This window comes from Poecilia reticulata, linkage group LG6 (assembly GCF_000633615.1).
Source record: "Poecilia reticulata strain Guanapo linkage group LG6, Guppy_female_1.0+MT, whole genome shotgun sequence".
Classification (NCBI taxonomy): Eukaryota; Metazoa; Chordata; class Actinopteri; order Cyprinodontiformes; family Poeciliidae; genus Poecilia; species Poecilia reticulata.
Genome location: NC_024336.1, coordinates 30,429,471 through 30,454,316, shown reverse-complemented (window position 1 = coordinate 30,454,316; position 24,846 = coordinate 30,429,471). Strand labels below are relative to the sequence as shown.

The 24,846-nt window shown below is 40.1% G+C and overlaps 1 protein-coding gene across 1 annotated transcript; it reads left to right on the top strand.

Moving 5' to 3' along the window:
* Positions 1-419: 419 nt before the first annotated feature.
* On the top strand, positions 420-24,150 carry LOC103466770 (synaptic vesicle glycoprotein 2B-like). The gene is made up of 15 exons (XM_017305415.1): positions 420-717; positions 7,170-7,651; positions 9,155-9,381; positions 12,952-13,132; positions 14,571-14,722; positions 15,120-15,253; positions 16,126-16,215; positions 17,003-17,116; positions 17,715-17,803; positions 18,350-18,425; positions 18,842-18,930; positions 21,094-21,227; positions 22,196-22,396; positions 22,471-22,630; positions 23,435-24,150. The coding sequence occupies exons 2-15, from the start codon at positions 7,416-7,418 to the stop codon at positions 23,616-23,618; spliced, it is 2,067 nt and encodes a 688-aa protein (XP_017160904.1). The 5' UTR covers positions 420-717; positions 7,170-7,415; the 3' UTR covers positions 23,619-24,150.
* The last annotated feature ends 696 nt before the right edge of the window (positions 24,151-24,846 follow it).

Here is a 24,846-nt window from a genome sequence, read left to right as displayed (position 1 = left end):
GACGTTCAGGTCGGACAATGAGACGTCGCTGTACAGACTGGGGTCACATTTGAAAAGATCAGATATGTGTCGGATATCCAAGTGGCTTGGGTCACATTAAAAATATCCGATCTGTGTTGTTCAGACTGTCAAGAATGGATCAGATTCAGGTTGCATTAAGAAAAAGAAATCGGATTTGGGTCTCTTCAGGCTGCAGTGTGAATGTAGCCTAAGTGACGTAGTTGCAAAGGGTCATAGTGTTAATGTGGATATTCTCCACACAATGGTTGTAACATGTCTGGAATGAGTCAATACAATCAATCAATCAAGAAAAGAGGGGAAAAAAACAAAGTGGTGATGCGTTTATTGAATCTAGAGCATCTCTGCTGTAAGTCAACACATCTGTCATCCCTCCTCCCACCAGCCAACCATCTGCCTCCTCAGGCCTCTCCTCCCCCCTCCTGGCAGGAACGTAGCACGCTCCAGCTCATCTCGGTTCTCTGAGGAGGACTGAACCACTGAGGGCGTGGCAGGGTGGAGGGGTGGGGGGTCGTCACTAGCAGGGAGGAGCGCTGCAGTGAAACTGGGAAAGGCTGGCATCTTCCTCCCTCTGTAATCCCTCAGTCCTGCCTCAGCGTGGGATGCTCTCTGCAAAGTCCAGGGCAGATTTTTCATTTCCTGAAAACAACACCACCAAAAAAACCCCCAAACGGATATACTTGAAGATTATTTGTCCTGGTAAGAGAAGTGCTTTGTGTTTCTTTATTGTGTCAGTTGCAGGTTTTAAATTCTGTCTGGCTTTGATTGTATTCTGATATTTGAATGAAGCACGTGAGATCTGCATCAGAAGTTTTACCTCTTGGACTCTCAGTTTTATGTCTCAGATCTAATCAGAACATGGATCTGTTTCTGATGAGCCGCTGGAAGCTTTTGAAGCATCTGTTCAGCAGGGATTTAGTGCCGACAGCCTTATGTAATCACACACCAAAGCAAACACTATTCTCACGTTTCAGAAATCCTTTTCATGCTCCATGCCAACTCTGTTTGACTGCAAAGAAACAGATTGTTACTGTTGACTCGTCTGCTGTTTGTGGAGCACAGAACAAAAACCTTTCTGGCTAAACCAGGGCATCTTTTTCACTGGAAGCAGGATTCCCTGTTCCACTCGCCACCGACGACCCAGAGCCGCTGTTAGAAACTCACAGATTTTAATGGCATCTGCAATTTAAATTCCCAGAAAGTTCACAGAGAATTTAAAATGAGTTCAGATTTATCGTAAAAACATCATACAGTAAAACAAGACATCAAAGTTCAAGTTATTATTAATCAAAGGGATCTCTAAACAGGCCTGGATTTAAAGAAACTCTGTGTTTTGCAGTTTTCTGGAAGTTTGCTCCATTAGAGGAGAATAGAAGCTGAATGCTGATTCTCCCTCTTTGGTTCTGATTCTGGGGATGCAGAGCAGACCAGCGTGGTTCGACTTATTATATGGCTTAGTTATGAAAAGATAAATACTTTGTGATGCACTAAATATTTTTTATTGTAAGAAATTTTTATCTGCGATAGTTTTACCACAATTTCAAATATAAAGTCTCCTTCTGCATCCATCACCGATCCTGGACGGGACAATTTGAATCATTCTTGAATTGCAGTTTGGGGCCACAAAATTAAGTCCAAGACCCATAAATGATCCCGGGCCGCACTTTAGACACCTCTGGTCTAGATTATATTCGTGCATGAACTTAAGCTTGGTATACCTTAATTTACTGACGCTAACAGCGTAGCTTATTCTATTTTTGTTTAACATGCATTTAAGCCAACAATAACATAGTTTAATTTGTTTTATTTTTTCTTGCCTAACGTTAGCCCTGCATAATTTATCTTTTATTAGCTTATGATAGCTTAGCATATGCTACATTATTATAGCATCCCATATTTTCACTTTCATTTTAAATTTAATTGCCTTTCATATTATATTTTATTGTACTTCAACTTGTTTTCGGGACACTTTTAGCTTTTCATAAATTAGTGTTGTGTGGTTTAGCTTATTTCCCTTAGCTTACATTATCCTAGTTAACTGTTTTCATTTGAATTTATTTTACCTTTACTTGTCTTAATGTAGCTTATTTGATCTTCTTATATATTAACTTGTAGCTAAACATTTCTTTGTGTTTATCCTGCCATTAATTAGCTTGGTGAGCTAATCTGTTGTACTTTAGCTAGTACTAGCTTGGTGTGCACCAAGGTAATTGGGAGGTTGGGAGGGGGGCTGACATGACTAAGTTTATCCCATTTTAGCTGATTTTAGTCTATTTCGTTTTTCTACATATTAGCCTAGCTTCTTTTAGCTACATTTATCTTATTTTCTCATTTTGGGTTAGCTTGGTGAAGCTCTTTGCCAAGGTGTAAGTTTCTCAGCCGGGTTTAGCCTGCTTTCATCAACAATTAGATGTTCTTCTAAACGAGGTCATTTGAAAAACGTTGAAGAAAATCCGCCCTCCGTCCGTTTAAAGCTGCTACTTTCCTTCTGCTCCTCTTTGAAGCAGCAAAGCGCCTTCATTCCGTGTAGAAAGAAACTCGATGCATTATTAATCTGCTCTAAATGACGGGGCTGACGCTGCTCTCTGCAGCTGCCTCAGCTTCACTGTGCTGTTTCTGGAGCAGGAAACGGGGCCAGGTGTTTTGATGCAGGTGTTACTTTTATCTCCCAGAATGAGACGGCTCTTCTTTCTTGATGGTGGAGTGTTTCTCCTTCAGTCTGAACCCTGTTTCAGTCCAGATGATGGACTAAACCCCTTCCTTATTGGTATTAAACACTGTTTTGTTACATTTTCAGCTGTAGCACTTCTCTTTCACACTGCACTTTGTCAAATAAACCAAACTCTTTGAAAAACCTGTTTCCCTCCTCACTTGTTGGGGCGCTGCATCAAGAACCGCTGAAGGAAACGACGTGAAAACCTCTGAAGACACTGAGCGCAGCTTCCTTCTTCACAAAATGTCAACAAATGGAGTGGTGTCAGGTTTTACTGACTGTAGGATTTCTCTTTTGTGTTCGGTAAAAGGCCACAAGGCATTTTTCCCGCTAGCGCTAGCCTCGCATATTTGTTTTGGTTGTATGTACCCAGAATGCCCTGCGCTGCACTTCACTTCCTGCTTTTGGAGCAGTTTCCAGTCCACTTGGTATATGCATTCGAACCGGACCAGCGTTCACTTCAACCGAACCGAGACCGAGGTTTGTAGATGGATCAGAGTTCACTCGTTTGGTTCACATCAGAGTTTGATTCTGCGTTCACACCTCCACAAATGAACCGGACTTTCTAGACAAATGAACCAGAGTTTGATTGAAGAGAACTGAACAGGTCTGGTGTGAATGAACCCTTAAGACTCTGCTCCCTAGACCCTACTCCTTCTCCCTTCAGGTTAGACTGTATCCGTCTCTCACGTTGTTGCAGAGGATTTTTCATCCTTTCTTCCTTCCAGTATTGATTCAGTTCTTTGAGGTTTGCAGGCATTTGTTTCTGCACATCTCTCCAAAGGTCCCACAGCAGCACTTCAGTCAGGCTGAGGTTTGGACTTTGACTTGATTCTGTTGTTTTTCAGCCAATCTGCTGTGTTTGGGATCCCTGTCCTGTTGATGACCCAGTTGGGCCACGCTTCAGCTGTCAGGCAGATGGCCTCACATTTGACTCCAGAATTAAACAGCATTATGCCGTTGATCACAAAGCCGTCATGAACTGTAAGGGCTAATGATTGTGGCGTATAAAGCACAGACAGTAGGAATTGTTCAGCCGTCTGATTTGAGAAATATGTTTGTCTGTAAAATTTTACATTGGCACCCCGTCTCTTGTTTATAAACCGCTGAATGTATTGAACCAACGACCTGCATGAGGATCATGTGGGGTTTCCCCTGTGGAAATCCCTAATAAAGCTTAAATGATTTTTGTGACAATTAATTATTAATTAATTGTCACTGATTCTGTTCATTACCTTCATGGACAGAATTTCTAGGCACAGCCGAGGTGTTGAGGGGATCCGTTTTGGTGGCCTTAGGATCGCATCTCTGCTTTTTGCGGATGATGTGGTCCYGTTGGCTTCATCAGATTGTGATCTGCAGCTCTCACTGGAGCGGTTCTTAGCCGAGTGTGAAGCAGCCGGGATGAGGCTCAGTGCCTCCAAATCCGAGGCCATGGTCTTGAGCCGGAAAAGGGTAGAGTGCCTTCTCCGGGTCAGGGGGTCGTCCTGCCTCAAGTGGAGGAGTTTAAGTATCTGGGGATCTTGTTCACGAATGAGGGAAGAAGGGAGCGGGAGATCGACAGGCGGATTGGGGCAGCGTCTGCCATGAAGCGGGCGCTGTACCGGTCCGTCGTGGTGAAGAGAGAGCTGAGCCAAAAAGCGAAGCTCTCGATTTACCGGTCGATCTACGTTCCCACCCTCATCTATGATCATGAGCTTTGAGTCATGACCGAAAGAACGAGATCATGGATACAAGCGGCCGAAATGGGTTTCCTCCGCAGGGTGGCTGGGCTCTCCCTTAGCGATAGGGTGAGAAGCTCGGTCATCCGGGAGGGACTCAGAGTAGAGCTGCTGCTCCTCCACGTCGAGAGGAGCCGGTTGAGGTGGCTCGGGCATCTGGTCAGGATGCCTCCTGGACGCCTCCCTGGTGAGGTGTTCCGGGCACGTCCCACCGGGAGGAGGCCTCGGGGAAAACCCAGGACACGCTGGAGGGACTATGTCTCTCGGCTGGCCTGGGAACGCCTTGGGATTCCCCCGGAGGAGCTGGAAGAAGTGGCTGGGGAGAGGGAAGTCTGGGCCTCCCTTCTGAAGCTGCTGCCCCCGCGACCCGACCCCGGATAAGCGGAAGAAAATTGATGGATGGATGAATGATTTTTGTAGGCGATATTGAAATGTTACAGACCCCTTAACTCGTCAACAATTGATCAGCAGAACTCGACTGCTAATTTTCCTAGATCATGTAGATCTAAGAAATTAATTGTTAATTCTTGAAGCTATTAACAACAAAATGGCAAATTGTGCTTTTTCCTTGAGAAACAGTCTGACTGAAACTCTGTTCAATCATGTGATGCATTCAGGATGAATAAGTCTATTTTAATATCCTGCTGAACAACCTGTGGCCGTGTCGCTGTTATCAGATGGTTTCACTGCATTTACAGACTTTCTTTATCTCCATCTGCCTCATCTGTTTGTTTATTTACTTCTGTTCTGTGATGCTTTTTATGAATTTAATATTATGACAATATTCGTCCTCCTTTGGTTCATCTCCTTGTTTGATTATTGATTATTGAAGCTTTCAGTCGTAGACACATATTTGTTTTTGTAAGCCTCATGGTTTGCACTATTTGTGTAAAAATAACCAAATCCTCATTATTGTCACTTTTAACTGTGTAATAAGTTTCCAAAGACCTGAAATTTATTATTAAGTAATTAACACTTAAAATTTTATAATATATTCTGTATTTGTGGGCTGCACAGTGGCGCAGTTGGTAGAGCTGTTGCCTTTCAGCAAGAAGGTTCTGGGTTCAATTCCCGGCCCCGGTCTTTCTGCATGGAGTTTGTATGTTCTCCATGTGCATGCGTGGGTTTTCTCCGGGTTCTCCGGTTTCCTCCCACAGTCCAAAAACATGACTGTCAGGTTAATTGGTCTCTCCAAATTCTCCGTAGGTGTGAGTGTGTGTGTGCATGGTTGTGTGTCTGTGTGTTGCCCTGCGACAGACTGGCGACCTGTCCAGGTGACCGCGCGCATAGGGTTGCAATAATTAAAATGCAACCCTATGCGCATTAAGACATATTTTTGTTTGCCTTCAAGCAAACAAATAGCACATCTAGCAGATCTAGTTTCTAGTTCAAATATATTTGATTACTTTAAATAAGACAAAACTATCTTACAAGTAACCTTTCAGCAAGAAATAGCTCGTTTTAAGTAAAAAATGTCTTAATATTGATGAAAAAGTATCAGTTCCACTGGCAGATTATGTCACTTATTGCTCTGGAAAAATGTCTTGGTGTAAATGAAATAATCTGCTAATGGAGCCAATACTTTATTTATTCAGTATTAAGAAATTGCTGATTTAAAACAAGCTCCTATATTTTGTTGAAAAGTTATTTGGAAGTTTGTTTCGTCCTTCAAGTATTCTAAAATATTTGGACCAGAAAATATGTGAAAAAATTACTAACATCAGCCGATTCCGATGTTCTATGTCCTAATCTGAGGAACAGAACCAGATTATGGAGGTAAACCCTGAGGGCAACACCCCGTCGAATTAACCCAACAAACCTCGGTGGGCGGATAAACAGAGCTGGTTTGTGAGGAGCAAAGTGCCGCAGTAACTGCAGCAGTTCTGACCACTAATGGTGCTGTTGACCTAATGGCGTAACGCTGTTTGATCACCAGCAGCAGAAAAGAAACCGCAGAAGCATATTGTTCTTATGGTCATCTGTTATATGGGCGATGAGCGAAGTGGAAAACTGCTCAGTGTATCATCTTAACGCTCAGCCTGGAAAACATTTGATTTATTCTGTGCGTTTACTGAAGAACAGCAACCTCAGAGTTTGATGTAATCTGATATCGCTTCCAGAGAACGTGAAACAAAATATCCCATATTTATTGCCCCATTTCATTAAATTGGGGTGAGAAGGAAATTTACTATAACATGGTTTGAGCCTCATGTTGTTTCCACTGAGATACACTGTTTTGCATCATTCCTGGCCTTTTAGTTGTAAGTCCATTAGACAATAATAATATGTACAGTTAGAGTGGAAATACACATCCACTGAATATGAAGAGCAGTGGAATAGGGTGAAGATACACTGCAAAAAGAAAAGGAGTAAATTTCCACCAAAAAACTTGAAAACTTGACAAAAGTCTTGAGAAATTTTCCAGAAAATATTTGAAAATGTTGGACTTTTGAAACTCAGAAATATCAGTTTTGTTTTTGTTTTTTTGTTTTTGTTTGTTCTTTTTAGAAAATTTCAGAGCTTCATCTAAAAATTACAGATTTTCTAGCAAATTTGAGATTTTTCAAACTCAGACATTTTCTTGAAAAAAATGGAAATTTAGATTATTTTTTTTTTATTCATCTTAAAATTTCAGAGTACCTTTTCCCAAATTGATCTTTTGCTTTAGGCACTGCTGTTCAGGAAAAATAAACTAATGGGTATTTTTCTGTTTCCAGGGTCAAACTGATGAAGACTCCAGATTGGATTTTTGACTTTCCTCCAACAGTACCTGACTGCAGCGACTTTGACTTTCTACTTTCAACCAAATAAAAACACAAGCAAATGATGAGAGATCTCTGTAGGATTTAGTTTTTGGTCACCAAAAAGTGCAAACAAGGACGTCCATTGTGTTATCTTTCTTCTAGAAGAGACAGGAAACACGCCTTTTAGTTCCCCCATTATTAAATGCTGATATAGCTGAAATGGCGGACCATTACCAGAACAACGTGTACCACCAGGGAGGCGGGGACAGCTATGGGACTTACGGAGAAGGCGGCGGTCCTGACGGCTACGGTTACCAGGCGGATTATCCTCCTCAGGAAGAGGACGCAGCGAGCGACGTGACGGAGGGACACGACGATGAAGACCAGATGTACGAAGGAGAATACCAGGGGATTCCGCATCCTGATGAGGTGAAGGCCGCACAGAGAGCCGCACGGTGAGGCATTACTCTTCGCTCTACAGATACAGTATAAAACTTTACCAAAAAAAAGGTTTTACATGTTTGTTAAAACTGTCAGCATGTCGTGACAGTATGTTATGAGTAGGCCTATTGAAATAATAAATAAATAAATTAGTCCAATGATGAATTAGAACAAATTTGATAATTTCCATTCACATGATTTATTGTTTATTATCTTTTTGCTCTTTCTACCAAAAACTGGTTGATAAAAGTCTATTTGGTCTTCGTCATTAATTTGTTGTTTCAGTTGTTTTATTTATTTTGTATATTTTAAATGTCTTCCAGCTCCAGAGTTAAATGTTAATCAGAATTTAACGTTGATCTTTGAGAATGAGTTCTTGCATTATTGTACCATTACTTTATTGAAAATTGTCTCAAAACTACAATATTATCTTTTATTGCAAAAACCTCTGGGACAATTTATAGTCCGGCAAAATTTGTAATTGTAACTTTGAGGCAGATAATCTGTGTAGAGATCGATATCCTCCACTTCCTCCTTGAGCTGCTGTCGCCGTCTAAAGAGATGCACAACTCCCGACCAGGAACAGCCAATCAGAGGCAGGGGGAGGGTCTTAGCGCTGTCTATCAACCTCATAATGGCTTAGAAACATCTACCATTACAGGAAAACATGGCCTAAATAAATGAAAAGTCATTTAGTTTACAAACTAAGTGTTTAGTTAATAAGCTAAATATTTTGCTTCAAACTAAATAGCCGGTTCTGTTGTGATGAACCAGATGCAGCATAGCAGAAGGAAAGGTGGATGTGAGGCAAATGTTCTTGAGGATGATTGACAGCACTAAGATCCTCCTCCTGCCTCTAATTGGTTGTTTCTGACTGAGCTTATGGGACTTTTCCACATATTGTAGATATTTGTTGTCAGATTGGTGACAATAAATATGTAACAAACATATTTTTTATGAAGTTTTAAAATATGTTTGCCAGCGTCGGGAATTGAGATGAAGACGAGGATGAGGCAGAGTAACTGCATTGTTTTTGGAAACAATGCTTCAGGACAACAGAGAACTACCGGTGCACCGGCTGAAGTTTTCTGGCTGATCACTAATTACTGGTCTTTAAAAAGCCTGACCTGCCATTTGGCCGATACGGATGTTTTTTGGTCTAAAATGTAGCTAAATATCACAAGAAAGTCGCTGAGTTGGAAACAGAGGAGCGACTATTGGTAACTTCAGATGATCTGGTGGTCCGGTCTGTCAGTCAAACGTCTCACTGCAAAGCAGAAGAGGACAGTGGTTGATTTTTAGAGGTTGGCTAAGATCAGGAGGTAAGATCGGCTTCATGTAAGTATCGGCCGATCACAGATCGCAGAACATCAAGCAAACCCCTAAAGAGAATCGGAAAAATAAGGCCGAAATGTTAAAGAGCACATTTTACCAGAGCTTTCTGTGATAATACAGTTATGAGGTTATTCTCAGATTCCATCGTATTAACAATAGAGTCCAAATGTTTTCTGCGTCAGGGCGAAGTCCAGAGAAGGCGGCAGCGCCGCGTCTGAGCTGGAGGAGTTATCGGAGCAGTATGAGGACATCATGCAGGACTGCGGCCACGGGAAGTTCCAGTGGATGCTCTTCGTGGTGCTGGGTCTGGCTCTCATGGCCGACGGGGTCGAATGCTACGTGGTGGCGTTCGCTCTGCCGTCAGCCGAAAAGGACCTTTGTCTGTCCAATGCGGAGAAAGGGATGCTGGGTAAGAGCTGACATCATAAATACCACTGAACTGATTTACGTGCAGCTACTCTTTTCTGTTTAAATCACGTTTTGTGACTGAAAGAACGACATCCTGACGCCTCTCTGAGTCTCTGTGATGCTTTTCCAGTCAGGCTGTGATTTAGTTCCTGAACAGGTTTTAGTTAAACTGCAGGACATTTTCCTCTCTTCTTCTCAGATTCTGGAGCCGCTTTACGCTCTTCATTTATTTATATTTTATTACATTTTCAAAGGATCCGTATCCAACCTCGATGTTTGAGTATTTCAGTGTTTTATGTCTTTGTGGTGTTTTATTTGATTTCACTTGGAAACTTCTACATAAAGGTATATAGTGACCTTTGCAAAGTTACAGTCAAAGATTAACAGAGGTAATGTGAGTCATAAGAGGAAACATAGGTATTTGTTTTCATTATGCTGTTAACGCTATGAGTGTTTTGTTTGAAAGCTGGATATTTAACTTGCTAATTAAATATTTATTTTGAAACTGTGACATTTGTAAATTAATGAATAACTTGGTGAAAAAAATACTTAAAATAAACTCCAATTTTTATCTCTTCTCACAGGCCAACTAATGCCAATTATTGCTGTTCATTTTTGATCGTCTGACTTTACAAATGGCTTTTAAAGGTGCTGAGTCACAGAACCTTGTTTTGGACCCAGAACTCTCTGGACTCCTTCTGGGATTCTGATCTCAGCAGAAACGGGAAAACAGGATTTTTATTTCTCCTGAAGTCGTTAACTAGCAAACATTTCCAAGAGGAAGTTGACTGAAGGGTGAAGGATCTGAGAGTCAGAAGTCGTCCTTCATATGGAGCTTAATTTGCTTTACTGACACAAACACAAACAAATATACTTGAAAACTGTGAGCAGATGTAATAAAGTCTGAAAACGGAGTGGCTCTGGTGTGATTGACGCCCTGAAAGCTTTTCAGAGGGAGCTGTTAATTTTCTCCTGCAGCTTAATTAGCTAATGAGCAGCAGTGACTCAGCTGGATGGATGGTGCAGAAAAAGAAATGCAGCAGCCGTCTTCAACTGCTCACCCCGCTCACTGACAGAGTTTTTATTTAATGCTGCTGTGGCTTGGAGCATCATCCATCCATGGTAATCGTTTCAATTATTTAAAAAAAAGGCATTTGCAATAATTGGCAGTGAACAATGTTCACCCACTCTTCTTTGGAGAATTATTCAAGAGGGTTTTTGACAAATTTAAGTTCAGAGTCCTTTATTTTGCAGAGTAATGTTACTATAACTTACTATTTTATTGTATAATTAGACTTCAGTCTTATTATGGGCGACTTTGTGATTCCTCTGAGTACTAACCTTTCAGTACTCAGAGTCCTTGCTGCTGACTGTATGTTGAGCCATAAAGGACTTACATCCTTTTAAATTTTGGAGATTACAAGAGTAGCAATATGGATAATGCCTGGATATCAATATTTTATCAATATTATGCAAAATTCACATTTTGCTTGTTTTTATACTTCCATTTAAGTCTCTACTAAAAACATCCCGCTGTTTTTGGGGTGTCTGGTAAAATGGGCCATTTAAAATAACCTGATTGTTAAGTTGCATTTGACGGTACTGTGCCATTGCCTAGCAACCATAGCAGAGTTCCGGCCGTTACCTAGCAACCCCAGCTGAGCTTCAGCACATTTGGTCAGGTGGTATTACCGCTGTATGTGCTGTACAATGGCTGCTGGAAAAGAGAAGTGTTTTGTTGTTGACTTGCCATCCAGAAACCACTTGCTGAATTCTTGTTAAATGTACAGAAGGCTTCACTTCTGCTTTTCAAAGACGTATGGTTGTATAATTTTGCGTTTGTTTTCAGCCGTTTTCAGATGCGACTGTAAATGTTGAGTTGGGAGGCAGCAGCTTATTTGAATTTAAAGTGACAAGACGCCCTAAAACATCCAGTCAGAACTGAGCAGACTGAAATCTGATTATCTAAGAACAGGTTTTGTGTAGGACATAAACCTATCTGAATCTGTTCAATAGGTCACCTTTAAAACACTTTCTCTGTGCCAGTTTGCTACGATAAAAGTCAAATTTGTCATTTGACTTTTATTGTATGTCTTTCTTTAGACAGATATTGTATTCCCAGCATCTTCTCCAAACAACAACTCAGAGTCAAGTCTTGCCCCTTCCTCCTCCTCCTCCTCCTCCTCCATCAGATAGGAACCCTGCAGGGATCAAACTCTGTTCTGAAACTCTGATCTCCTTCTTGCTGGTCTGTCCCATGCCTCCTCCGCCCGCCCACCTTGCAGCGCTTCGATCCAGAGCCGATTCCACCTCCTTCTGTGTTTCTGCTCTGACTCAGCAGCGAACCGATCGATGCTGACGTTGAAAGGAGCCGTGCAGAGTCTCCTATAAAACAAATACATAAAGAACGGGGTTTCGTAACCTGGGATCCGCGCGCTGAGTCACAGCGTCTGCTGCCCCCTGTTGCACCGCCATCTGGCGAAACGTCGTCCGCCAGCTGGTTTCTGGCATCGATCGGGTTTATTCTTGGCAGACAGGCCTGGAGATTTCAGAAAGAGCTGAGCGAGCAAACGTGACTCAGACCTGATGGGTCGAATCAGCCCGACCGTCTGACGAGATGAATAATGGTATTGAACCGGGTCGAGTTCATTTGTAAGTTCTGTCAGAGCACTTTGTTTTTAACGAGAGAGGGACTCTTATATGCAAGTCAGAGTATTACTACTTCAACATATTTTTACTCAAGTAAAAGTAAAAAGTCCCCATCCAACAAATGACTCAAGTACTGAGTAATTGATCAAATTATCAATCATTTAATATTTAAAAATTACATAATCAGACAGATTAAAATATAAAGTTAAGTGGAAATTTTGGTAATTTAAGGATGAAAATGACAGTAAGTAACAAATTCAGGCAAAATAAAAATTTTCCAAATCAGTATCTTAGCAGAAACTGCAGGTGTGAGTCTGGTGAGATTTTGGTTAAAACATGTTTGTTCTTCATTCAGTGGGTAAAAAATCCAGAAATTTTACTCAAGTAAGAGAAGAAATACTTAATAAAAAATTACTAATACAGTAAAATCTTCCTAAACTCGTGCTAGTTTACTTAACCACCCAGAACAAAACTCAAACATGGAGATCCAACATTTAGTTTTATGTCTCTCTAATCCAGAACAAACCTAAGATCCAGAGAAACCTGTATTAGTTTATAAATTAACGATTTCTTATTAAACATGGGGAACCAATATTTAATTTTGTACTTGAGTTTTTTGTCTTTCTTCTGGTTTTGTTGTTTTGTTTGTTTCGCCTTGTAATTCATGCACAGCACTTTGAACTGCCTTGTTGATGAAAATGTGCCATCTGTGTACATCACCTTACCTAAAAGTTTTTTTTTCTTTCAAAAACGTCACTCAAGTAAATGTAGTTGAGTAAATGTAACTAGTTATTACCCTACGCAGTTATTTCAGGCTGGTTTTTCTGAGGCAGCTTGATGCAAAGCAGCAGTTTCTGCACCAGGTGATCATACATAAAACAAAACAGAAATAACTACATTTGATGTGTGTGTTTCTGTGCAGGTCTGGTGGTCTTCCTGAGCATGATGGTCGGCGCGTTCCTCTGGGGCGGTCTGGCTGATAAAACGGGCCGTCGGCGCTGCCTGATTTTAGCTTTAGGCATAAACTGCATCTTTGCCTTCCTGTCATCGTTTGCTGGCAGCTACGGCTTCTTCCTCTTCTTCAGGCTGCTGTCTGGCATTGGGTAACTAAACTATCATTCTGTTAAGTTTAATGTCTCTGTCAACTTTAAGAGCTTTTTTAAGGCCCTTGTTTATTTTTTAAGCCTATTTAAAATGTATCTCCTAAAATGTCCACACAGAGCCTATTACATATCTGAGTCTGTTACTCCTGTGTTTAAAGAAGACCTATCGCTTTAGTGCTTCCATTTGTGTTCTTCTGAAAACAGCCAAAACACCCAGAGGTTTTATAGCAATAATTTAATGTTTTCTGGTGTATGGAAAATGAGCTGTTTCAAAAACCTTCTGAAAGAAACGTCACAAATTAGAAGCCACTACCTGTTACCTTGCAACCCCAGTGGAGCTCAGCCTGTTTCCTAGCAACCCCAGCGGAGCTCAGCCCATTACCTAGCAACCCGAGGGGAGCTCAGCCCGTTGCCTAGCAACCCGAGGGTAGCTCAGCCCGTTACCTAGCAATGCCAAGGGAGTTCCACCCACTGGTAACATAGTTACTTGATAATACTACAAAATGGCAAAATTAGCCTGGAAAATACGTAATACTGCCCCTTTAAGAATATATTTTATCTTATTTCTATAGACACACTGCAAAAACACAACATTTTACCAAGTATTTTTGGTCTAGTTTATTGTGCTAATAACTTTGTACACTTCAAATAAGACAAAACTAACTCATAAATAACTTTTCAAGAGATGTGTTTAGAATCAATAATTCCTTAATATTGGTTTATTGACAAGTGGAAAAAAAAATGTTGTCAATGAAATAATCTGCCAATGTAACTAGAACTTTTTCATAAATATTCAAGAATTATTGTCCTAAAGAAAGCTTGTATATCTTGCTGAAAAAGTTACTTTTAAGTTAGTCTTGTCTAATTTCAAGTGTACTAAGATATTAGCACTTTAAACTTGACAAAAAAAGACTTGCAACTCTTTTTTTGCAAAAAAGAGTTGCAAAAAAAACCTCTTTTTCGCAGCACATAGTTGATAAAGATGCAAACGTGAAAGAATTTTCTGTCCTTTTGTGAAAGCAGTGAGAGCCGAGCTTCGTGCATGCAGCTGCAGCTGAGTTGGTGTTGGATTGCAGTGACGCAGCAGAGTTGCTCTCAGAATAACTGCGATCCGCTGGGACTGAAAAACAAGGTCACAAACTGAGCTGAACAGTAAAAACCGTCTGCAGAGCCACTGAGGCATGCACAGTTTGCCTGGTGAATCCAGATAACATAAGGTTCTTTAAAATATCTTTGGTAAATAAAATATCTTAGAGAAAACAATTACAGCATCCTCACCTTGAATTTGTCTTTCTTTTTTTTACATCTATCTTAATTTATGCCTATTTTTTCTTCCTGTTTTCCTTCTTGCTATCTGTTTTACCAGTACTGCATTTCTCCAGTTAAATCCCGTTCCTGACAGTATTTTATTTCCTGTGTTTTCTGTTGACGCTGTCAGCATCGGCGGCACGGTGCCCATCGTCTACTCGTACTTCTCTGAGTTCCTGCAGATGGATAAGAGAGGGGAGCATCTGTCCTGGCTGTGCATGTTCTGGATGTTCGGTGGGATTTACGCCTCATTCACCGCCTGGGGAGTCATCCCGAGATACGGTACGAATGCATGCTTAAGACTTTATGATAAGATGACTTACGCTGTTATTATTAAATTATCTGTATTGTATGCATACACTGCAAAAAAAAACCTCTTACCAAGTATTTTCCGTCTCATTTCTATCTCACTATAGTTGAAATAAGACAAAACTAACCTTGTCGTCGTCTTTGTCATTTCTGCCAGTAGTAACATCCGGTTCATGACGATCACACGATGTGATGCGGAAAACGTGTTTCCTTTGCAGTTTTGTAAAATACATCTGAAAAACAACTGCAAAAACTAAGAAACTAGACCAGAAATACTTGGAAACAGTTTGTGTTTTTGCAGTGTAGAGCAGAAGAGGGGTGCTCTGTGATTGGCTGTCATCATCGTCATCATCGTTGTGTGTTTGAGCAGGTTGGGGGTTCAGTATGGGCACAGAGCTCCAGTTCCACAGCTGGCGGGTCTTCGTCATCATCGCAGCTCTTCCGGCCGTCACGTCTCTGGTTGGACTCACCTTCATGCCGGAGAGTCCCCGCTTCCTGCTGGAGGTGAGACCTGGCGGCTGCACCTGCCGGGAGCTTTTTATGCACACGATTTTACTGCAGCTGCTGCCTTCAGGCAGCTTTGATGGATGTCGCTTTAATAGGAGCTGCATCAAAACTCTCAAAGTATTTTTAATGTATGTTTCTGTGGATTCTGTGAAGACTTTCTGCTGGGTTTTAATGTCATTTCCTCCACAGTTCACAAAGAGTCGCTCTTTTCTGTTTGCTTTCAGACCTGCAGATGTTTGCTGTTGACACCAATCACTATGTTTTGACACTCAGACATTTTTAGATTAATCTCAGAATTTTTTATAGAAAAACATGGAATTTGTTTGTTTTTTTCAAAAGTCAAAAATGTTGGACGTTTGAAACTTAGAAATTTCAAAATCTTTCCCTGAAAATTTACAATTTTTTTTAAACATAAATAATATTTTTATTAACTTATTTATTTATTTTGGAAAAAAGTATTCCTGCATTTTTTTCGTTTTACAATAATACATCGTTGTAATAAACAGCCTCAACCCAAAATAACATTCGGAACCAGTACTGTTTCATCAATATTAAGACATTATTGGCTTAAAAGAAGCTCCTATATCAGCCTGAAAATTTACTTGCAAGTTAGTTTTATTTCAAGTGTACTAAGATATTTACAGTGGAAACTAGACAAAAAAAATTTGGTAAGATTTTGTGTTTTTGAAGTGTGTTGTAAAAATGTAAAACAATCCATTCAGATTTTTGATATAATAATTGGTCTGGGTTGAAGTTTGGTGGATTAAACATCATCCTGAAATCTTCCTGATAGACTGTCTGTGTGTGTTTATGTCTCTGTGTGCGTGTGTGTGTGTTTATGTCTGTGTGTGTGCGTGTGTGTGGTGCAGCATGCCAAACACGACGAGGCGTGGATGATCCTGAAGCAGGTTCATGACACCAACTGGAGAGCCAAAGGGAAACCGGAGAAAGTTTTCACTGTGAGTTCATCAAATTCATCACAGAAAATCACAAGCAGGTGCAGAAACAGATAATCAGGAGATTGTTTTACAAATATTAGGAACCACAAAATATAGCTGCTTTTAAAGCAAAGCTCATGTTTTTACTCAGAATAGATTCATGCACATTCCTGCTGGCCCAGTTTCTACCTCCTGACAAATAAAAGGTACGGCGATGCGAGGAGCGGCTCGCCGTTCCTGACACCTTCGTACGTCAACATGATGTATTTTTAGGATTTAGATGCTTTTTTCTTCTGGCTTAAAAAGAAAAAGGTGCATTTTCTGTGTTTGTGTTTGAGTGGATCCACACATGCAGGTGAAGCTAATAAGAGCTTTGAACATCCATTTTCTATTCCATATTTATGGTAAAGTTTCATTTCCTTTCTTTATTTCAATTAGAATTTTAGAAAATCTGACAAAATTTTTTTATTTTTTTTTATTTAACTGTACAGTAAAATTAATCTTCAAACATGTTTAACTTGACAAATAATCATTCATGGTAATAAAACGTAAAACATTCTTATGGTGCTTTTTATTTTCACAAAAATATAGTTTATTGAATAAAAGACAGTTTTTGCATTATTAAAATAAACCTTTGGATTAGTTGGATCCAGAAAATCATATTTTTACTCCTTAATCTTACCTTGAACAGAAGATGTTCCATGAAATCACGTTTTAGGTGGTGAAGGGGAATCCTATAAACCAGTTAAACCAGTTTAATTCTGGTCTGAGGCTCCAGCGAACCCATTGCTTTTCTCCTGTTTCCCAGGTGACTCACATTAAGGCGCCCAAGATGGCTGAAGACGAACTCATCGAGATCCAGAGCGGCACTGGAACGCCGGTGCAGCGCTGGGCCGTTCGCTCGCTTACACTCTGCAAACTGGTACGCCAGGAACACAAACTGGTTCAGACTGGTCTGGTTTCAACTGACTTCACAGGACAAGGAAAACAGACTTGATTAGATACTAATTACAGTAATCCTGGCTTTTTCCCCCCTCAGAATCAGAATTGTTTACATTTTTCTTGCACTTTGAGGGAAATCTAGTCTTAAAACTCAAATCCTCCAAATCTCCCTGTCAGGCTTTCAGTGTGGATAAAGTGCAGGTCTACAAACCCTCACACAGGAAGAAACAGCTAGATGTCAAGCGTCTGCATTCAAAGTGCACACACGTCTTTTGACGCACGTCATACTTTTGGTGTGAACGCACCATAAAAGTCAGAATTCTGATAATTGGTCATAATTTTCTTTTTTTTTTTTTTGTAGCCCTGATCCTCTTCTGTACATTCAAGTCCTTCAGGTGCATAAATATACATAAAAAATTAGATTTTTCTGCCTGATTTCAAATGGGACAAACTGGATGACAGCTTCAGACCTTTGCTGTGTTTTTTTCCTTCCTTGTGGCATTTGGCTGTGTTCACACCTGACGAGCATCCAGGTGGAGTAAAGGTGAGGTGAACAGGCTGCTGTGTGTTTGCTGCAGGTGCTGAGGAACATGGCGTCCCTGCTGTCTGCAGAGCTGCGGTTTGCCACTCTCTTCATGGCCACCATCTGGTTCTGCATGGCCTTCAGGTGAGTTCGACGCTCATCGTCCAGCCTGACTGCAGCTTACTTTACAAATGAGCACAAAACGTTTTAGATGTTCTGCTGGTGTTGAAAAAACGAGATTTTGCAGTGGCTGTGCTTTGATTAAGGAATTAACACAATTACAATCACATGTGAATAAATTTGTTCACGATAAGTAATTAAAAATCATGCTACGCCATCATCCTTCTACCACTTCCTGTCGTCTTCTTTGTCATTTCTGCCAGAAGTAACATCTGGTTGTTGATCGCATGATTCGTGTGAAGTGAAAAAAGTTTTTCCATTGCAGTTCTATGAAATAAACAAATTTCAATACAGCTGGAAAAACACTTATCGGCAAAATGTTTTTTTCACTAAGCAAATTATTTTTCTTAATTCCAAGTTGCACATTTATGAAGAAAGGAAAAGCATGCAGGCTATGAACACTGAAAAATAATTCTGTTTTCCTTTAGTTTATCTCCAATTTTTCCAAAAATCTATTACATTTGTGCTGTTTTAAACCGCATGCGGTCGTCTCTGCTGTGTTTTATGCAGTTATTACGGCCTGTCTGTGTGGTTCCCCGACATGATCAAACACCTGCAGTACGAGGAGTATGAGACCAAGGTGAAGGTGAGCAGCTTATCCTAATAGAAAACAGGTTTTCTTATATTCTTCACATGTTTTTATTACCTCCTGACCAAATGACCCAAAACGTGAGTAAATCACAGAATCCTGCAGAGCTTCCAGGTTTACTTTGAATATAAATTACATAACTACGGTGGCCCTGAAGTGCAAATCGCATCAACAAAACATCTTAATAAATGACAGCAGGCTGTAAAACCAATGAGTTACGACATTCACTGAACGTACTGCATTCACAAATACATGATAAATATCATAAACCTAACAGAGATCAGATGTTTAGTTTACAGATCCAGAAGCTTCTTGGTTGGAAGAGGAAGTTCCTGCTGCAGTGAAGACCTAAAATATAAACTTTTTTTGTTTTTAAAGAAACCTCTGCACAGACTGATGTCGTTTTCTTTCAGACGTTCCACAGAGAACGAGTGGTGGACATCAGATTCGACTTTCCCTTGAAGAACCAGATCCACAAAGAGGGAGAATACAAACGGGACACGTAAGTCAGAGGCAGACAGGAAGTTTTATTTGTCCGTTCAGAGCTGCACTGTGAACCAGTCAGCAGGTAAAAGCATCTGGTGCCAAATGTTTGTACAGCAAACGGTTTTGTTTGTGCCGCTGTCGTTTTAAAGATGTTGATAAATGTTTCCAGAGGTCATGAAAGGTCAACCATCCCCCAATGTTGTTCAAATCAGACAAAATTAAACTTATTATTTAAAAATAAAATAAAATATTGTGTGTTCAGTTTACTTTTTATTTAGCAGCTAAAAAAAAACAGTGTTTGCCATTAAAGTTTTGTGGCCCCTGTAGTTCTTTCCACTTGGCATTTTTTGGCCCCCATTCCAAAAGTTTGTACACCCCTGACTTATATTATTGGATGAATTCATGTTTGCAGGAATATTTTCCAGTTTTCAGGTGAACTGCTGAACTTTTGTTTGGTAAGGCTTACCAAAAAGAAAAGTAGTTTATCGAGTAAATAAACAAACATTTTTACTCCAGGTTGTTAGGATGTTGCGTTAATGCGAGGTCAGTCTCAGATTAAATGGGTTTTCCTTGAAAAAGTCTGAGAAAAACTGGTTTACAGTGATGATGTGATTAAATGTTGGTTAGGGTTAGGAACACATGGATTAATCTAAACGAGTGGAAGTCAGATTATCCTGTGATAATTTACGCTGTTTTTGACACGTCGTCGCCTCGGTTGGCTGGGAAAAGTTTCATATCTAAAATGTCTTGAAAGCAAATTTCAGTTTGTTGTTTCTGCTCTGTTTTTTTGCTTCCTGTTTGATTTGAAACATTCATGACTCATTCATATTTTTACAGTGAACTTTGACCTTTGCTGTATTGTCAGCTTTTGTATGGTTTGTTTTGACCAAAGGATCAGAGACTTTGCAGATATACAGTACGTACCACTGCTGTATATCATGAAACTTCTATGCTTCCAGCAGAATGCCACAGACCGAATGGGCCCTTTACTGGGATTACAGCAGAACTTCCAGTAACCCACCATTCCCAGCCCAACATGCTGCCGGAACATGAGACATGTTGGCGTTTCCACGCTGGGCCCGTTGGTTCATTCTGCAGCAATAGAAGTCGATGGTGGCCTTTCTCAACCTGCGTTACGCTCTGCACTCGTGTTCTTTGGGATTCATAAAACGCTACTTACTGTAGTTAAGTTTATTACGTTTAGAAGTAAGAAGGTAAAAATGAAGACGTACATTTTTATATTTATTGTTTCCTGACTTTACAATCGTTGCTAGAAGGGCAAGTCATTTTACAACAGAGTATTATGACTATGCTAAGAAAATAAAAAGAATAAAATTCCAAGACTAAAGTCAAAAAATTACAAGAATAAGATCATAATATTACGAAGATAAACTTTTAAGAGAATAAAAACATAATATTTTGAGAATAACATCACAATAATATGAAAATAAAGTAATAATGTTACACAAAAATAAAGTCTGGTACTATTATGAAAACAAAGTTATAACACTTTGACTTTCTTCTCTAAATATCCTGACTTTATTCTCATATTATTTTAGCTTTATTCTTGTTTATATTCTTGTGATATGACTTTTTTTTTTTCTTAGTATTGCCCTAATACTGTCATATTTTTTAAATCATAAATTGAATATCTAAAATATGAACTAAGATAATCCAGATCTGACTTTTACTAATGTTTCCTGATCCGTTGGGTGATTTGAGTGGGTAAGGAAAAGAAATGAGGAATTCAGTATTTCAGAACCTTTTTTGATTTGTCAGCCTTGCTTAAGACAACGGCTGCTAAATCTCTCATATATGTTGGATTAGCTAATCTCATATTGGTGGAGCTAATTTTTTTTTTGTTTTTCTCTTTAGCTTTTAACATTTATTGCACTTAATTGTTCTGGCTAAATACTGAAGCGCTGATTTACTTCAATGTGTTGCAAACTTTCAGCTGAGTGAAGTTTGAGGTCTGCGTTGAAGTTTTGTAGTTAGATGTTTATATTCTTGCTCTTATTTTGAAGAGGGTGAAGTTCTGTTTCCCTACACAGCAAAACTCTTCCACTCTCGCTCCCGAAGGCTTTGATTCTCCTGAGATCCCAAAAGCAGGAGTCGGAGCTGTGCACTGAGAAAGGCCCTGTGTCTGTCTGCTGCTGTGTGTCCCATCCCATCCTCATAGGTTCATCGGCATCGAGATGAAATCAGTGAGGTTCGAAGACTCCCTGTTCGATAACTGCACCTTTGAGGACATCCGGTCCACGAACACGGTGTTCGAGAACTGCACCATCCTCTCCACCGTCTTCTACAACACAGGTGGGCTCAGCGGCTGGTTGGAGGTGGAGCTGCTCGCTTCTGTGGAATATTTACCAGGTTCTTCTTAGATCCAGTTAATGAATATACTCTCTATATATTTAGGTATATACGTAAATATAGTAGAATATGTTCTAAATACAGTGGCAGGCTGAGTTCTTTGAGTTGTGGTTTATCCGTAAATTATATAGATGTTTTCATTTAGAGTCTAATTAAACAGATACATTTCTGATAAATAAATGCATAATGTTCAGTTTGTGAAGTTAAGAGAGGCAGAAATTCAGAGCAATAATTTGGTTTATTTATATTTCACCTGTCATAAGAGAAGAAGTGGGAGCTCCTTTTCAAACTGATATTTTCACCATGTTATTCATTTAATTATAAATGTCAGTTTCAAACTAAATATTTAGTGATCAAACTAATTATTTAGCTTCAAGCAAAAAATAATAATTTGCCAGCTGAATGTTTTATTTGAAGCTTAAATATTTAACTCGAAACTAATTATTTAATTTCAAACTAAATATTTAGTAAGCAAATAAGATAAATATTTTGGTAAAAACTAATTATTTATTTAGCAACTTAATATTTAGTTAGAAACTTTACATTTAGCTGCAAACTAATTATCTAGTCAGCAAGCAAGATATTTAACATGAAGCTAAATATTTTTGCCAAAAATTATTTGGTTAGCCAAATATTTAGCCTCAATCTGAAGCTAAATATTTAGTCTGAAGCTGAATATTTAGTTTCAAACTAAATCTGTTAATAGGAACTTGAATGATCTGCAAACTAGTTGTAAACAATAACAACCTTATTTACGTCTCATTTTAATGTTGTTTAATGTTGAAACACCACAATTGAGAAATTGTTTTATTACATTAGTGGAATATAGACAAAGATTCATAAACATTTGTAATGAAGACGTAGCTACCAAGAGGCCGAGTTTGTTCCCCTGAACCTCCTGCTCTCTGCAGACCTGTGGGAGGAGAAGTTCATCGACTGCCGGATGGAGAACACCACCTTCGAGCACAACAAACATGGCTGCCACCTGGATTCAGTGGAGGAGAACGACGTGTTGATCTACCTGGTCAGCTTCCTGGGCAGCCTGGCCGTGCTGCCGGGCAACATCATCTCTGCGCTGTTCGTGGAGAAGATCGGCCGGGTCAAGATCATAGGTGACGCCAGAAATCTACCGGATTATCACAGAGGGTTCACAGATTACAGCTCTGTTAACCTCTGACCTCCTCAGGTGGCTCCATGCTCATTTCTGCCGGATGCTCCTTCTTCCTGTTCCTGAGCTTCAGCCAATCAGCAATCATCGCCTTGCAGTGCATGTTCTGCGCCGTCAGCGCCGCTGCGTGGAACGGGATCGAGGTGGTGACCGTGGAGCTCTACCCGACTTCGAAAAGGTAACTTCTTCTCTACACCTAAAGTATCGTAAAGCTAAAATATGTAACTTTTATAACGAATCTCTTTTTACTTATTTATTAAAACATCATATTGTTATGAGACTATCTGGGAAAATATTGATCTCCATGAGTTTCTATTGCCGTCTGAAGAAATGCACAAAAGCAACCAATGAGAGCCAGAAGTTGAGTCTGGGCGCTGACAATCAACCTCATGTACTCGCTGCTAAATGTGCTAATAGCAGAGAAACAACTTATCATTTCAGGAAAACAGTTTATTCGCCGTTGTCGTTATGAGACAGATTATCTGTGAAAAGAGCAATCTCCTCCTCCATATCCTGCCCGAGTTACAGAAAAAATGCACCAAAATAGCCAATCAGAGCCAGGGGGAGGGTTTTAGCGCTGTAAATCATGTTCATGTAGTTGCTGCTAAATGTGCTAATGGTGGTAAGAGTAGAAATACTTCATAGTAAAATTACTGAAGTAAATGTAAAAACATACAATGTAGGAAAAATAGTCCTGAAAGTAAATTTTTCAAAAAGGTTACTAAAGTAAATGTAACTAGTTACTACCCAACTCTGACTGCAGTTCAGTGTTTTTGGTGTCGTTCTCTGGCTACAGTGCTACAGCGCCACCGATTGGCCCGGCAGATTTACTGCACCATTTTCTGTCTTGTAGACGCACATTTCTTCTTAATCGTTTACAAAACAACTCTTGTTTCCATGTGAACGGGGCCTACGAGTCCTGCTGACCATCAGACTTGGTCCTGCAGCAGCTCGTATCGACCCCGTTGTGTTTCTGTCGCAGGGCGACAGCGTTCGGCGTGCTGAACGCGCTCTGTAAGCTGGCCGCCATCCTCGGCAGCTCCATCTTCGCCAGCTTCGTGGGGATCACCAAAGCCATCCCCATCCTCCTGTCCTTCGCCGCCCTGGTGTGCGGCGGCCTGGTGGCCCTCAAGCTGCCCGACACGAGGCAGAAAATCCTGCAGTGATTTCCGCCGCGGCGTCCGGAGGCAGGAGAGGCGAATCCGCTTCACGTCGGAAGCTGTCGGACTTCATGTTGCTCTCTGCAGAAGGCGAGAACAGAAACACCTCAGCTGTTCAGGTCCAACACCAAGCGCTCGTTTCTTCATGTGAACCACATCCATCTTTACAGAGTGGAGGAAGGAGGAGTTTTTTGTTTTCAGCTCAGTCCATCACCCGGCGGTGGAGCTACTGATGACTGATCATGACTCGATCCATCCTCTACTTCCTGTCTGTCAGCAGCAGCTCCATGCATGAGGAGGAACTTCGCCTTCCAGCAGTTTCACAAACTTCCTGTTTGTATGTTGGTGCTGTGAAAGATGCTTAAGTTTTCAACCCCTGAAGTTCAAAAGCAGCAGTTTCTAAAATCTAATTTACTCTGAAATCTGCCAACAGAGTAACTGTAAATTACTCCATAAATTTTGGAAATTAATTTCAGAAATTTTCTAGAGAAAAACTTGGAAATATTTGAGCTTGAAAAATCAAAAATGTACTAGAAAAAAATGCTAAATTATTTAAAATAATCTCAAAATTTTTCTAGAAAACTTGGAAATTTCTGAGTTTCAAAAGTCGATTTTTTTTCTTTCACTTTTGGAGCTCAGAAATGTCCACGGTTTTCTAGAAATTATCTGAGATAAATCTCAGGTACTGATTATGTTTTGAAAACCAGAATAAATAGTTGGTAACTAAAAGTAAAACATCTTCCAGTAGGAGTGATTCCAGATCTTTTATTCCAGAACCAGCTGGTACCAACCAGCTGGATTTAATCGTATTTAATTGGAGTTTTAGTGATTTTTCTCAAATTATAAGGTTAATTTCAAAGTGTTGATATCAAATTGCAGCTGCTGCATCTTACAGATGGATTATAACTCTCATCCCATGAAACTAACCGGAGCTTCTGATCAAACAGCTGTTTTTCCGTGCCAGACTCCAGCTGTGTGTGTCTTCCTGTCCCGTGTCCTGCATGAGAACCTCCGTCCTGACTGCTGGATCTTCTCAGAAAGACAAACCTGTCTGTGTGTAACTTTAACAGTTTCTGTGTGCTCAGACTTTATTTTGTTTTCACCATCTTGTTTTTTCTTCTGATTTTCACTGACGTGCGTTGCCGCCATCTTTGGGTTTTTTCCTCACATTTCCACTCAAAATGGAATCGCTCTGAATGTGGTTACAGTGCCATCTAGTGGACAAAATAGACAA